Source organism: Trichosporon asahii, assembly GCF_000293215.1.
Source record: "Trichosporon asahii var. asahii CBS 2479 unplaced genomic scaffold scaffold00050, whole genome shotgun sequence".
Lineage (NCBI taxonomy): Eukaryota > Fungi > Basidiomycota > Tremellomycetes > Trichosporonales > Trichosporonaceae > Trichosporon > Trichosporon asahii.
The window spans coordinates 1,227,665-1,241,337 of record NW_014040874.1 but is presented as its reverse complement, the minus strand read 5'-3'; the positions used below and the strand labels follow the sequence as shown (position 1 = coordinate 1,241,337).

At 58.9% G+C, this 13,673-nt stretch overlaps 3 protein-coding genes across 3 annotated transcripts; 1 reads left to right on the top strand and 2 right to left on the bottom strand.

Moving 5' to 3' along the window:
* Positions 1 to 65: 65 nt before the first annotated feature.
* On the bottom strand, positions 66 to 4,617 carry A1Q1_01651 (phospholipid-translocating ATPase; the record flags this gene model as incomplete). Its single annotated transcript, XM_014324690.1, has 3 exons — positions 66 to 1,897; positions 1,993 to 3,801; positions 3,882 to 4,617. 3 exons carry the CDS (start codon positions 4,615 to 4,617, stop codon positions 66 to 68), a joined length of 4,377 nt encoding a protein of 1,458 aa, XP_014180165.1.
* Positions 4,618 to 7,006: 2,389 nt separating this feature from the next.
* On the bottom strand, positions 7,007 to 7,841 carry A1Q1_01650 (uncharacterized protein; the record flags this gene model as incomplete). The annotated part of the gene is made up of 4 exons (XM_014324689.1): positions 7,007 to 7,189; positions 7,376 to 7,580; positions 7,631 to 7,746; positions 7,830 to 7,841. 4 exons carry the CDS (start codon positions 7,839 to 7,841, stop codon positions 7,007 to 7,009), a joined length of 516 nt encoding a protein of 171 aa, XP_014180164.1.
* A 415-nt stretch (positions 7,842 to 8,256) lies between these two features.
* On the top strand, positions 8,257 to 10,062 carry A1Q1_01649 (bud site selection-related protein; the record flags this gene model as incomplete). Its single annotated transcript, XM_014324688.1, has 4 exons — positions 8,257 to 8,263; positions 8,419 to 8,798; positions 8,922 to 9,011; positions 9,058 to 10,062. 4 exons carry the CDS (start codon positions 8,257 to 8,259, stop codon positions 10,060 to 10,062), a joined length of 1,482 nt encoding a protein of 493 aa, XP_014180163.1.
* Between the last annotated feature and the right edge of the window lie 3,611 nt (positions 10,063 to 13,673).

Here is a 13,673-nt window from a genome sequence, read left to right as displayed (position 1 = left end):
TGGGGGTCGTCTCTTGGTCTATTGTTGGCGCTGGCTCGGACTCATTTCGCTCGCCGCTCGCGCGCTCACGGCCGCGGGTCATCCAGCGTCTCGCTGAGTCCGTGCATCTCGGACGACGTTGCCGTGTTGTGACTCTTGAGCGTCGAGGAGCGGTTCCTGCTTCCCTTGAGGATGGAGCCCGCACGCGTACGCAGCTTGCCAAAGGGCGACGTGCCAGGCTCGCTGTTGTTGTTCTCGGCGTTGCGGCGGCGGTTCTGCGCCGCAAGCCGGCGGAGCGTGTAGTGCTTTCCGCGCTCGACGGACGCCTGCGACAGCCGGCTCTGCATGCGCCGGATCGCCACGCCGTTCTCCTCCATCGTGAACCCGAAGCCGCGGCTGGGCTGCTGGCTCAGACCCGTCGACATGTCGATGGCGCTACCTCGGCCAGACGAGCGGGCGGACTGGAAGGACGGGCGCGCGCTCTGGAAGCTGGGACGCGCGGGGGCCGCGCCAGTGTACTGCGGCACGGGGTGGTCCGCGTGATGCCGCGAGTCAGTCGAGGGGCGGCGGTGCATGTCGTCCATCTGGAAGCTGTCCGATGTGTTGCCCTCGTCGTACGGCGCCATCATCTCAAAGTTGTCGTTGTAGTGGTGGCCGTAGCCGTCGGTCGGGTACCGGTCAAGCGGGGCCTCGACCTCGGCGACCTCGCGCTTGAAGTGTCCACCGAGACGCGGATCCGTGTACACGTTGACGTTCGGGTTGTATTTGCGCACGAGACGCATGAGGTCAATGTCGTTCGTGCCAAAGTTCTGGCGCCAGTACTTGTACAGATACCGCGGCATGAGCGACATGATGAGGACGAACGGCCAGCCGAACCAACACGCGGCAGAGCGGAAGAGGAAAATGTCGTTACCGTACACGCCAGAGAAGTAGGTCGTCGGCGGAACAATCGAGTAGATGGCCGTGAAGACCCAGATGAGGAAGGGACCGACCCAGACGGCGAACACGACCCACCACGACCAGGCATCAATGTTGAGACCCGAGAACAGGTTCGCGGCCATGACAGCTCCTATCGCCATGGTCGTCGACATCTCGTCCTTGTACACCTCCCAGCCGTCGCCGCGGGTGGTCGTGACGTGGTAGGTGTAACAGAGGATAAAGTAGATGATGGCCGTCTGGTAGACGCCCTCCCAAAGGTAGTAGAGGAAGCGCGGCCAGTTGTAATACTTGCCCTCGCGACCGTAGCGGTACAGGGGCGGGCAGGCCATGAGCGAGTCCTCGTCGGCGTCGCGCTCAAAGATACCGATGGCGATGACGGGACACAGCGTCCAGAACACGTTCCAGAACAGCAGGTATACGTACGCGTAGACGTATGTCGTAGACCAACCACAGTAGATCATGTACCAGAACAGGACTCCGATACCGACAACGTTCTTGTAGAAGAAGTTGCAGATCATGGTCGAGTTGCGGAAGTACGACCAGTGGCCGTGCACGAGAAGAAGGCGCTTCAGGAAGCGGAACTGGGCAGTGGCGTAGTCGGACGAGTTGACAGCCTGCAAACCTTCCTCTCCCGAGATACCGACACCGACATCGGCGGCCTGGATCATGGAAACGTCGTTGGCGCCGTCGCCGATCGCGAGCGTCATGACACCAAGGTTGTCCTTGATGAGACGCACGATCTGGGCCTTCTGCAGCGGCGAGACACGGCAACAAATGACAGTGTTGCACTTCATCGAAAGGGCGAGGAGCAGGTCATTCGTCTCGGGGTCCTGGAAGCACTCGGCGAGAGCGTGACCCTCGATGACGAGCGAGAAGCCGCCGGGGCGGGTGCCGTTATCGTCACCGACAAGGGAACGGACGCCAGTGTTGACACGCGCAAGCTGGGTCGAGCGGCGCATGTCGCTGGGCGAGTCTCCTCCTGGGCGAGCGAAAGCGAGCGGGTAAGCGAGTCGTCACCGAAGAAACCCTCGAGCGAGTCGCGCAGCTGCTCGTACACGGTGTGATTGCCCTCACGGATGATGATGAGGTTGGTCTCCGGCGTGAGCAGGTTGGTCGTGTAGCCAATGGCGACGGCGGTCTCGAGCTTGTCACCGGTAGCGACCCAGACCTTGATGCCCGCGAGCTTGAGGTCGGCAATACACTCGGGAACACCGTCCTGGAGCTTGTCCTCAATGGCGGTCGAACCAAGAAGCGTGAGGTTGCACTCAATCTCGGCGGAAACGGCGTCAATGTTCTCCTCGCGGTGGTCGAGCGAAACCTCGGCCTCGTGGTAGCGGCGCTGCCAGTCGTCGTACTCCTCGTAGTCGAGGATGCGGTAGGCGAGACAGAGCGTGCGAAGACCCTCAGAGGCGAACACCTGCAGGTCCTTGTCGGTCTTGTCCATGAGCTCGCGCTGAGTTGCATCCGCCTTGTTCAGGCGCTCAAAAATGATGTTGTCGGCACCCTTGCAGAGCAGGAAGAGCTGGCCCTTCTCGTCGCACTTGCGCACAATAACGGACATACGCTTGCGGGCAGAGTTAAACTCGAGGACGTTGAGCAGCTCCCACTCCTCAATCTCGTCGGAGAAGGGCGTCTCCAGGCGGAGGATGTTGCGGTCACGGCCACGGAAACGGTAACCGACGTCGGCGGCGGCCTGGACGAGCGCAGCCTCATCGGGCGACTGAGCCTTGTACTCAATGTTGCCGTCTTCGTCCTCAGTGGCGAGCGCAGTGTGGCAGAGAGCGAGAACGGTGAAGAAACCGTTGATCATGTTGGCCTGCTCCGAGTCGCTGTCCTCCATGTCGTGGGTGAGCTCGTTGTCGTGGAAGACCGGAGTCTCGCGGACCTTGGGCTTCTTCTTCTCCGAAGTGGCGTCGTCGTCGACGGTCGAGTCGGTCGGGGTGTCGGGGTCGGTAGACTTGACCTTGTCGACGACGGGCATGTCCTGCTGGTCAAGGGTGCTCTCCTTGCCGTTCTCATCGGTCTGCGAAGGCGGGTCGCCCAGGTACACCTTGCCGCCAATGGAGCACTGCCTGAAGACCATGACGTTCTGGGTGAGCGTACCCGTCTTGTCCGAGAAGATGTACTGGATCTGGCCGAGGTCGTCGGAGAGGTTCCATGAGCGGGCGGTTGTGCGGATCTTGTGGCCGTTCTTGAAGTACTGCATGTTGTGGTCCCAGTAGATGAACAGGGCCTGGACGGTGCGCACAAACTCGATCGAGATGTAGAGCGAAATCGGGATGATATTCTGGAACGTAATGAGCGCATTGAGGAACGTGATGATACCGTTGACGTTGGGGTTGTCTCCCGGGCGGTCGTCATACAGCGTCCAGTACGTCTCGCGCTTAACCCAGCGCTTCTCGAGGACGTGGTCGACAATGGCGCACACCATGGCAATGAGACCGAGGACGAAGAGATTGAAGATGACCTGGGGGTTCATCTGACGTTCAACCTTTGAGCGCTTGCTAGGCGCGCCGCCCGAGTTCTGCACAATCTTGGTGTCGTCACCGGAGAATGCCACGATGCCAATGACCCAGCCCGTGTTACGGAGCACGCAGCCACGAAGCAGCGACGTGTCTAACGAGATGGGGTGAGTGTTTTCCGGGTTCGAGGGGTCGCGGGCCGAGTCGCCGAGCAGAACGGCGGCACCGTTCAGACGGTACATGTTGACCTCGGGCGCATCCATGTTGAGGTGGAGGTGCGCCTGCGACGCGGATTCGACATTGTCCATGAACGTAAGACCGGGGACTGCATGGCGGGACTTGAGGTTCGTCTCTCCGTCGAGGTTCTTCGTTTCGACGAAACAAACATCTTCCTCCTCAGAGGTCGCGCAAATGACAATGTCTGAAAGGACGTTAGCAAGCAATTCACCTCGGGGGCCGATCGCCGGGCGGGCCCCGGACGCCCCGTGCACGGAGACTTACCGGCAGGAATCTGCTCGTTGTCGTAGATCTTGACAATGTCGCCGACCTTGACGTCCTCCCAGATGGTGCGCTGCCAGCCCAGCTCCTTGGGACTGTCACCGGCTTCGGGGTCATCGTCCCAGTTGGAGACGTGCGACTGAACGCGGCGGATCTCCTCGTGGCTCATGCGGGGCGGAGGGGAGGCCGCGCGCTCCGGGTCGAGGTTAAGGCTCTTGCGCGCCTCCTTCTCGGCGGCGGCCTTCTTCTTGCTCCTGCGGTGCGGGAGGGGGATGCCACGAACAAAGGTTTTGCTCTTTGGTTTCGTCGGGTTCGGGTTGACGTAGCCTCCTCCACCGAGAACGTGCACGACCGAGTGGTTGACCTTGTGGTCGGACTGATGGCGCTTGATGTCCTCGTAACCATCCTTGAGCATGGTGATCGCCAACACGACGATGAGGGGCAGGATGACCAAACCGGGAGAGATAGTCGAGAACTTGGGGAAGAACTGCAGGATGGCGATGAACAGGAAGAAGATGTTGGCGACTCTTCGGAACTGCTCGAGCAGGTTGCGGGGGACGAATGTGATGATGGTGTACTTGGAAGTGATGTTCTGGTTGGAGCAGAACGACTTGTTCTTGAGGACGCGGCCCTTCTTGTCATAGTAGTCGTCTGGGAGCGGCTCGTTGATGAAGATGGTTCGAGGGTAGCCGGGCCCACGTTTCTTGGTGAACCAGTTCCATGGGTTCACCTTTCGCATCGGCTCGGCAATGTAGCGGTCATACTTTGACCCTTTTCCTCGAGCGCGCCGCCGCTGTCGTCGGCGAGCGACTAATGGCGCTCCCGACGTCGACCCCGGCATGGCCCCCTCGTTCGGCGGTACCGGTGCTGAGGTAATGTTGGGCGGCGAGTCAGATAGGGGTGACGAGGGCAAAAGGCGCGTCGGCCTGTGCTTGTGATCGGGTCGAGATGGAGTGAGGGGCTCGAGGTTAACAGTTGATGCGGATGGAAGTGATGGGGTGTGTGCGGTACCGCGAGGTGAAAGAAGAGGTGGAAGGATTATCGGTGGGCCTGCGGAGGTTCGGCGACGCAGGTGAGTGGACTAGGGTAGTGTCGGATGTTTTGTTGTGTCGCGACGCGCAGACCGGAAGGGGGAAGTGAAAAAAGTCGAAGTGCCGAACAAGCTATGCTAATGCCAGTGTAGATTGTTGATGGATAGAAGGCTGGAAAGAGAGCGAGGAGGATGCACAGTCGTCGGTGTGTCGGAGATGGGGAGGCTTGGACGATGGCGAGGTACGGTGGGGGGGAGGGACAAGTACAGGTGGTTGATGATGGAGGAATGGAAGATTATTAGAGTGGTGGACGGAGCAAGGGAGTTAGAGCTGGGCGCTGGCTGGCATGGCTGGGCTGGGCGGGGGCCGTGGGTGCAGGATCCAGGTGGGTGTTGGCCGGATCAGTCAATCGTAGTCAATGGCTCATGGCTGCTGAGGCAATGCCCAGGGCCGCCGGGCCAAGAATTCAACCCGCACAGGCTTCAACCCGCCGTAGCCGCCTCCCTCCCTCCTCTGCATGCTGCGTCGGGTCCACCATGTACGGCGTCTGTCATGCAGGCGGTCCTGTGTTTCACGGCTCCGGAACCGGGGCTGTTTCGTCCCCTTCAGCGGCACAGATGGCTCACACAGCTACATCTCACACTGACGAGGCCGACGCGTATACAGCCCTCAATGGCAGTGCAACGCGTCGTCAACACTAAACCATCAAGCATGCAACGACCAACCCCCGCAACGAAATGATGGAGCTGCGCAGCGTGTCAGAGTGTCAGATCGACCACGAACCCTTCTTTCCAATCTTTCAGAATGGTGCCTGGCTCTGTCAATCCAGCAACCTGCCAGCGGCCAGCGGGCAGTAAGTCGTATGCTCTGACAAACTTTCGATTCCGACCGAAGGGAATCGCTGTGTATTGCTGCTGCTTGTCCCACGTCCTCCAACTTACGCATGGCTCTGCGCACAGTGTGCACGGCCGCTTCCCCGCATTCTGATTACAGTCTGTGCCGCCCATGCGTTTCAAGAGGCAAGCGATCGGAAGTCTAATGCATCTTCACTCTCTTCGAAAACCTGATCTCACAGCATGTAAATCAGCAGATCATGCAAGCGACGAGCGACGAGGGCCGGGCATGGCCGAGCACGAGTGGTGACCGAGCCAGCAGCTCGTGCCAAGGATGACCAAGACGGTCCACGGCACAGGGCCATGCAGGGCTGGGGCCCGACGGGCATGAGCCTGGCAGCTGCCTGGCAGATGCCTGGGACATCCGTGCTGAACCATGCTGGGCCGGATGCAGACTCAGGCTGAGGACTCAGGCTGAAGCAGCTGAAGCTTTCGTTCCTGCGATCCTGCCTATCCTGCCTATCCTGGCGGCCAGGGGCAAAAGGGAAAGGGGGAGGCGTCAAATCCAGCGAGAACACTCCTTCTGGGTCTGCCTGTCTGCAGAAAAGACTCGTCTGCAGCCACGTTCTTTCCAGGTCTTATGCTCAGGGATCAGGACAGTCCAGGAGATATCAGGACACCTGGGCAATGTTTGCATAACGAACGACGTCACCCCCTCCCTCATCTGTGCAAGACGCAGGCCGAGGTACCCAGGCCCAGATGGGCAGCCTGCCGATCACGAAAACTTGTCTATCGCACCCACGGCCGTATCCGCCCGTAAAACTCTGGACCTTGTCCACCCAATCTCCGATCGTCTCTTGTCAGCACTCATACCTCAGCATGTCATTCTCTGATATCTGCTCCGTCCCTCGCACCGCTCACGTTCAAAGACGTGGCCTGGGCTCCACAGCCGATCTGCGATCGCTGATAAGCAGAACGTACCTGTCTCGCCCTTGGTGACTGGGCGATCCGATCCAGTGACGCTGATCGTCGCCTGCGTCTGCTTTTAGAACTGACAGCCGTGCTAGTCGCCTGGCCTACCGCTCCGCGCGTCTCACGTCTCGGGGTACTCTTTTATCTGTTACATCTGAAATACCGAGCCTGACTTCTAACTTCTTATGCGTGGTGCTAGATACTAAGGTACTAAATGATGTGGGTATGCTGCTGTACCGATACAAGCGGCGCGGCCTCGGCCAGCACCGACTAAACCAACTAAATATTTCTTCTAATCCTGGATCTGACCCAGATAGTCCTTCTTGATTGTTCCGATCGCGAAGATGTCGTTCGCCTCTATACGGCAGCCCACAATCTCCATGCGCACACGGCTTCCGGCCTGGATCGTCTCGTCCGCTGACCGGTAGCACGGCGGGCTCGCGTTCGGGTCAAACTTCATGTCGGCGTGGACAAGCTAGAAGTTCGTCAGCCATCATATCTCACGGAAAAGAGAGAGAAGAGAGGGTGGGTGTCTCAGAGCTAATGATCAATTACTACAAGATCTCCCAGCATAAATCGACATTCTCGAAAGTACTGATGTCCCTATGCAAAAACTCATCATAGACAGGGAAAGGTGAGAAGGAATGGAATGAACACTCACATGTGACGACACGAAGACCTGCAGGGGTCCGACGTGCGCAAAGAAGCCCATCTTGTTGACGTTGCTGACCTTGCCGTCGACGACCTCGCCCTTGAACGGCTTCATCACAATCGCGGTGTAGCTGCACTTGAAGCGCGCCTGTCCCGTCGAAGGCATGATCTTGCCCTCACCAATGTCCGTAACATTGACGACAGAGATGATGTAACTGTGAGGTGTCAGATAAAAAGATCGCGTAACTCTCAAAGCACAACTCACCCATGTTTACCGCTGCATGTTCCCTCGACGTCCTCGTAAAGCTTCAGCTTCAAGTAGTCCTCGAGTTGGGCTCCGAAGTAGGACGGGTGAAGGAGAATCGTGTGGGTGAGTTCACGCTGTAGTTATGATGAGTCGCAGACAGTTGAGATTAAGAAACGAGTGTCAGCATCACCGCGCTCGCCGGTGGGGAGACACAAACAATGAAGAACATGGTGAACGCGAGGCAGTCGGCTCAAGAAGAGAACCCGACTCCTGGATCGAGCAGCACGGGAACCCGTGGACCGTGACCAGAAGGAAGTCGAACACCGGGTAGTGCTGACGAACGACGAGAGCGCGCGACCAAACGGTGCCGTTGTCGTCGCAGTGCCGCGAGGGGAGGGAAGGCTTCAGACCAAAAGAAGAGAAGGCGATTGCTTTGAGGTGGAGACAGAAGCCCACGCCACACCCCGCAAAGGATGCGTGCTAGTCCTCGGACTTCACCTGGTGTCTGTCCTCTCGCTGGCTAGAGGCGACGATGGGAAGAGGACAAGACGCTGTGGATGGGGGTATCGAGTGGTTATATAGTATCAAGAAAACGACCAAGACCTTTTGGTGCGAGCGACATACAAAGAGACCAATGGCGTAACATGGCACGTGGGTATTACTTTCTTGGCTATTCTTCCGCTTTAATCCAGGTTGCTAGAACGTAAGGCACGTGATCCACCTGCGATCGGTTGGCGCTTTGCTCCCGCCTGTGCGGCAACCCATTCCACGAGCCTGTTGACAGGCTACTGCTTCGGGCAGTGCAGGCTGCACTAGCGACGCGCCGCACAGGGGCGGTACGGGAACCAAAGCCAGGTTCAGCCCAGGTTTACATGTCACCTCACCTTCACAAGCTTTCTTTGTTCCTCTTGACTTGACTTGCACATCACCCACGGTCCTTACTCGTCTTCCCATTCAGCTTTCCGACTCGCCCCAAATGGAGTCCGTCGGCGAGAAGCAGAACCTGAGGGTCGACACAGCGCGCAATGCCGATCAACCTCACATGACACCTCCGGTGACACCGACAACAGGACGCGACAAGTCTTCAAAGCGCAACTCTCGATACCTCAACCTGAAGCGCCTGCCGACTCTCCAGGAGGTACTGGACCGGAGAACACGCACACCGCTCGACCTCTTCTGTTTCTACGTGCGTCGCGGAGCTGCATCAAGGCGGATGAAAGCCGCACGGCCAACGTGCCGCGCCATCCGTGCTAGCCTCCTTTGATAGGCCGGAAAGGTTTAGGTGACGATAATGACTGACCAACGGCAGATTTTCCTGCAACGCGAGAACTCTGAAGATGTCCTCGACTTCTGGCTTGATGTGCAGCAGCACGAGAACTTGTGCAAGGCTTACTTCAAGGTACGACCAGAAAGCTGGACGCCCAGGCCATTGAGCTGACGTGCAGGACCTCCGTCGATCCGGCCGCCCTGTTGCCGAGGACTGGCCCGAATTTGCGCAGTACGCGAGGTCAAACGGATCATACATCATTCCGTACCTCAACCTGAACGAAACCGCAGGAGACGAGCGAGAAGGAATCAGCCCAGGAACGGAGGGATGGGGAGAGGGCCAGCAACAGACGACGGAACGTTCGCAGGACGAGCTTGCGCCTCTGCCGCCGGCGCACACTCGGGGGCACGACGACAGCAGCCCGCTCGCGTCGCCAGTGGCTCAGTCGCCGCTGCTCGAGGAGAGCATGCACGGCTCGCATACGAGCTTACCGGGTGTCCGCGGGCGGACGTCGCGTGCATCTCTTCGGGGCTGGGCGCAGCGCAAGGCGACGAGGGCTCCGACAGTGTTCGCGCGCGATCGCGCGATCGAGAAGCAGGCGCTCGTCGACAGCGCCGAGCGCATCTACCTGCGCTACCTGTTGCCTGGTGCGGAGCGTGAGGTCTACCTCCCGCCAGCTCTGCGCATGACCAACTTCCCCGTCAGCGAGAACGGGCACGTCTCGCCGCAGATTCCGGACCTGTTCCACGCGCAGAAGCTCTTCATCTTCCGCGCACTTGAGCAGGATGCGTTCCCCCGCTTCCTCCGCGCCAAGGCGTTCGGCAACCTGACCCCCATGAGCTCGCTGCTGCACTTGATCCTCGGTCTCGTTGTGCTTTGGGGCGCGTTCGTGCTTGCGTTCACGTTCATCTTCCTCGACTGGTCGCCCAAGTCGCACAGGCTCTACGTCATCATCCCCTTCTTCTTCGCGTTCAACCTACTCCTCGCGGCGTACTACTCCCTCTCACCCATTCTCGCCTTCCTCTTCCAGTCCGAGACGACGCCGTTCCACCTCATCACCATCCGCGAGGCGTACGTCCGCAAGCTCTTATTCCTCCGCGCGCTCTGGGTCGAGGCTCTCGCCATCCTCCTCACGGCAATCTTCACCATCATCTTCACCCTCGTACCGGGCAAGCGTCTCTAACTCTGAGCCGCCCTCGCAGGCCACCCACCGTCTTCGACACGATTCCCGACTTCACTTGTATTTGAACATTTCAGTTATTTTGTAAGACTTGCCAGCCTCTGTCGCCGACAGGCGCACACAACTTATAGTCATCCTAATTCGTCCTCTATATACCAACGTCGATGCATTCCGGTGATCTGTGCAGCCCTAACGCCTCCCATGCCTCGTCTATCTCGTCATCGGATTATGAGTGGACGCAATGCCGAAGTTCGGCTTGCGATGCTCGCTCGGAAGGCAATGGGCCGTGCACGAGCACTCGTGGGCGCGTGACAGAGCCGGCGTCGAGCTGGCGTTGAGAACAATAGAAACATGACAGCAAGCCCTTGTGTCGCAGCCATCGCAGCCATTGAGGGAAGAAGAGCGATCAGAGCAACGGGCGCGGACAAGCGCCACTTGTTGGCAGGCAAGCCGTTCGATGGCGCCAGGGTGTGCGGCTTCTGTGGTTTCATTGTCGTTGCAGGATCGCAGAAGCAGGTGCTTACGGGCTGCCGCATAGCCGGTAGACTCTCCGATGAGACTCTGTAGACTAGCGGAGACGCAGTCTGGCGAAGGTCCTGGAGGTGGCTGAGACGCGAATGAGGATTGGGGGACGGCTGGCTCAACGGATGGACTGTACTGCGATCAGACGAGATCTCATAGGACACTTGGAGACTTGTGGCATCGAGTGGCTCAAACGAAGGCTCTTGCGAAGGCTTCGGAATGAGAAACGAGAAATCGACGCAGTCGTTCGATCAGCAAGAAACAGAACTCGTCTCTGACCTCCTGGATGAGGCGTGCTGTAAGTTGCTGGTCGTCAGTACAGTAGTAGATCGAGAGCGCTCGAAGAGCGTTGAGCGTTGAGCGCCGCCTGCGAACCGATGGGCTGCCACGAACGGCTCACCGCCGTAAGGCGTTTATTCGCATGTTAGTAGACCTTCGGGCAGCCTCCAGACCAGCTTGTTGGAAATCCGGATCTCGCATGAGAGCATGACAGCCACATGGCCACAAGGTCTGGCCCAAGCTGAGCTTGCAGCGGCTCCATCGGATTACGTTCGGGCGTGGTGCACTAGCGTGAACTCTCTCGTTGGTGTTTCGTACTCTCGTCTGCCACGCTGCCGACAGCGGGCAACGTTAAGCTGCGCACGTCAGCTGTTGGTATTCGTAAAGTTCGTTCTCCAAACCGGCGCAGTCTGGGAGAAACCGAGAGGGGATATTGATCAGGTGTGCTGGTGCGAGACTGAGTCTAAGCGCGCTTTGCTTTCGAGTGGGCAGCGTGGAAGACAGTCTGCAGCAACTGCCCGCTCCAGATCCTGCAGGGTGCCGTGATAAGCACCGATGTAGGCATTCGGGTCTAGATCCTGTGTAACTCCAGTGTACTCGCGCTATCACGCCGGTATCACGGCGGTCTCAAAGCCGTGGCGGGATGTTGAGAGCGTGACAGTCATGACGATCTGACGGGGCCGCGAGCACTGCAATACCATGATGCAAGGTACAGGAACGAGCGTGAAGTACGAGTCGGCTGGAGCGCAAGGAGCGCAACTTGGTCGCAGGAACGGAAACAGGCGGAGCGCGAGCACGTTACCGCGGAGAGAGCGGAGGACACCGAGGGTACGGAGGGGACAGGAACGTGTTCGCCCTTCCTGCGGTTTGCGCTCGTTCCGGCGCAGTGGTGTCCGTTGTGTCAGATGCGGCTTAGAGCGACTTGCGGATCGGAAGGTCTGTGGGATCAGCTTCTCGTCGGATCAGTCAAAAGCATGCGGTGCCGGAGCGGGACGGGAAAAGGTAAGTCAGTTACAGCCCGGCGCGTCAGTTCTTCGTGCCTCTCCCTAACGTACCGATAGCTCTCTGAGTCTCTATCGGGATGCGATAGGTTTACTGACTTACCGATAGTGCTCCGAAAATGAATCATTCGCCATCGAAAGAGGCCAGCTCCGCATACAGCGCACAATAGGCGGCCGCCCAAGTTCTCCGCTGAACTCCGCGAGGACTCCGCACTCTGGGCGCTGCGTACTGAGACTCCGAATCAAGCCAGCGGGCACCGTCCGCTGCCCGCTGCGATGACGTCCCGAGCGGAGGCTGCGACACGGACAGCACCGCCGTACCGCCGCGAGGGACAGTGAATCAATGTCTCACATTGCTGACCTGGCGGAGACCAGGACTCGGGAGCCACAGCTCTTGGCGAGACATGTTACGTTGCCGCACTGGCGAGTTATGGTCAGATGCTCACCGACCTCCGGAACTGGGAACTGGCCCCGTATCGAGGCTGTTGCGGGCAGCTGATGGCGCACTACGTGCTCGGTGCTCGGTGCTCGTTGCATTGCCGCGTGCGCGAGTGCCGGGAGCCGCATGCCGTACTCCGCGTGGCGTACCGTAGTTTGCCTTGTGTCGGGAGGCCCAGTGAGCCCCCACAGGACCAACTAGCGAGACCAAGGGAGTGCTCCGAGGGACGGGGAATTGAGCGTTAGGTCGGAAAGCGGGCAGCGGGCATGTCTGTCTTGGTCGCCTATCGCTCCTGCAGCTCGTGGCATCGATCCGCCGTTGATTTACCTCGTGGCTGATGTTGAGCGTGCTGGCGTGACGCGACGCAGGTCCCAGCTGAGCTTCCTTGCTAACGTAGCTCGCGCGGCTCCGCACTCGTACTCCCTTCGACACCTGCCTGGGAGATATTGGGCTCTGATCTGATGGGGACAAGGAGAATTTAGAGTTGAACCAGCACGTTCCTGTTTACGAGAACAAGTGGCTCGGGTCAGGTCCGCATCAGGTCCCATCGGGTCCTCCAGGCCCGCCAGGTACGTCTCCCCAGGTCCTATTCCGGAAGGAACAAAGGCACCGGCCTAAGCGCACCTTATACTTTGCAAGCTTTTGATCGCAGAACACACCTTAACCCGCTCCTAGAACACGGACAGAATCCTAATCCGCCCCTAGCCATGACCAGGTGTCGCCACTTGCAGAACGTCTCGTCAGTAAGGACCCACACCGCCGACGCTCTCGAGAACGCTTATGGCATGTGGTAATCTGTTCCGGTACTGTTCCTTACTCCTGTCACTCCGAAGGATGTCGACGCCTCAGCAGACTTTGGCGCGCAAGGTTACTGTCTTGCCGCCGCGTCGCTCCGTCACTCGCTAGACTGCGGCTCCATCGCGTGAGATCCCTCGGTCTCGACTGAATGCAAGTTCGAGACATTGCGTCTCAATGGACACAGCCACCGTGTTTGGACCTCCCATGTTTAGGCGTACGCATGTATACGCGCAGCGCTAAGCTAGTATTGCATCGCTGCGCCACAGCGTATATCCATTACGACACATGCGCTCGCAGCCAGTCCACCTAGGCGGAGACTGTCCTGAGGCGGCGTTGCTGACGGGTGCACTGAGCCGTCTTACGCGTGTATCTCGGTACCAGCACGGCAGGCTCCGTATGTGACGTACACGTCCTTTTCGTCTTCACTGAACCTCGGACACGGGCACGCGGCATTTGGCTTGTACGGAAGGAGCCTGAGAGACATGGGAGGGTGGGAGAACGCCACAGAACCCAATCACGGGTGTAATCATGACGTTAATTCGACGGTATTAACAGGTAACCTATTATAGAGGATG